Source organism: Amphimedon queenslandica, unplaced genomic scaffold (genome assembly GCF_000090795.2).
Source record: "Amphimedon queenslandica unplaced genomic scaffold, v1.1 AMPQUscaffold_6154_Cont21884, whole genome shotgun sequence".
NCBI lineage: Eukaryota > Metazoa > Porifera > Demospongiae > Haplosclerida > Niphatidae > Amphimedon > Amphimedon queenslandica.
The window spans coordinates 1-1814 of record NW_003553551.1 but is presented as its reverse complement, the minus strand read 5'-3'; the positions used below and the strand labels follow the sequence as shown (position 1 = coordinate 1814).

Sequence of the window (1814 nt, the reverse complement as noted above, 5' to 3'; positions counted from 1 at the left end):
AGAAATGAGAGCATGGCTAGCTTGGACTGTTGAAAACTTAAAACAGCATATAGGAGAAGTAAGAGGAAGGATACCAATGTTTTTCTCCTTCTCTCCCTCCATTGATTTGGTCCATTCCTTTCTCTAGGCATATAATCTCAATTTATCATGTATGAGACTAGTAATGAGGGAGAAGGATTACTGGAATGATACTTTTAAAATCAGGGATATTAGTGATGTAGGAGGTACTTTAAAGGAGATACTCAAGATGAGAGGACACAATACTGTTAGTTCACACATTATATATACTATAGCTGGAAACTTTTGAGGGATTAAACTTTTGCCTATCCATCCAAAATTTACTTTCATTTTCAAGTATAGAGGATTTAGTTTTGTGATTGTCAACAAAATTGCTGAATCTATGGCAGTTTCTGGTTATACAATTATGCATGCATACGTATGTATGTATGGTCTGTAATCAGAATGTTGTTGGGGATTTTATTTTGTGATTTTGTCAAAAATTTGCATTAATACTTTACAGCCATGTATTGTTGAGCATACACATTTCAGCAAGAGTACATAATACCTAAATAAATGAGAGAGACATTATTTTATTTTTATTTAAATGATAATCATTTATATCAAGAGTAGATCTACTCTTGTTTATAAACATTCATCTTTCCTCTACACACCCACACAGTCACACACTCAGTTGCTGTATGTATCATCAGATCCTGAAGATTATCAAAAAGAATTTGAAGATAGTTTGATGAACAAATGTATTGAGTTTCACTTCAACTCAATACTACTGGACATTATAATACCTCCTGGACCTGAAGCCTTACCCACTACAACTATTAGAAGAAAAGGAAGAGTAGTAATGAAAATTATATCAATGGAAGATGAAAGTAAAGGAAAGGAAAGAAGTAATAATAAATTATTAATTTGTAAAGATCATCATTAACATCATACCGGTATTATTCAATACAGAGATACAGGTAAAAGTTGATAAGAGAACCACATTAGCTCAATTGAAGGAGGAGCTAGTTCCACTAATAGGTGTAGTATCTACTGGTTTTGAAGTATATAGAATCAGTGGTAATGAAGAATATGAAATGAAGAGACTGGATGAGATATTAATGAATATATCTGAATCAAAGGTATGCGTGTAGTTTAGTATGTTATTTGATCATTCACTTCTTTCCATTATACCTACCGTACTGTATTAATAACACACACACTCATCTCTTTATTACTTTGTTTATAATAGTTGATAGTAAGACTTAGTCCATTACGAGTAGAAGAGTACAGAATTAAATTATATTTATTACAAGTTAACAGTATAGAGGTAAAACCCACAAATGATTATCACTTATAATTTTATTTTATGGTATTTAAGTTTTGTAAGTTTATGTTGAAGTCTATTGCTACTAAGGATACACCAGTGAGAGAATTTAAGAAACAAATTATTGAAGAAGCAAAAGTACAAGGAATTGACTATGTCCTTAAATTAGACAAGTAAGTACATCATGTGACTATCATGTGACTATCATGTGACTTATTGTGTAGAATGAGATTACGTGAAAAGAATGGAGCATCTCCTGGTAGAGTATATCTTGATGATATGTTGGTTAATACTAGTAGCTTTAAAGAAATGTATATAGAACCATTGAAAGGTCAGTATATCTCAGTATACTGTATATTGTATAATGCTTCTTTTGACATTTTTGTTGTAAAATTGTAATTGGCGGTTTTCAATTTGACAATTTTTGTGTACACATGCATTACTGAGCACGTGCATTACTGATTGGTGCTTTTAATATTGGGCAAATAAA

General features: G+C 31.3%; 1 protein-coding gene across 1 annotated transcript; it reads left to right on the top strand.

The window, feature by feature from the left end:
• Positions 1-6: 6 nt before the first annotated feature.
• LOC109592145 (ubiquitin carboxyl-terminal hydrolase 47-like) lies at positions 7-1723 on the top strand. Its single transcript, XM_020007684.1, has 7 exons — positions 7-58; positions 128-265; positions 680-905; positions 970-1139; positions 1250-1327; positions 1379-1497; positions 1549-1723. Exons 2-7 carry the CDS (start codon positions 152-154, stop codon positions 1721-1723), a joined length of 882 nt encoding a protein of 293 aa, XP_019863243.1. The 5' UTR covers positions 7-58; positions 128-151.
• Positions 1724-1814: the final 91 nt, after the last annotated feature.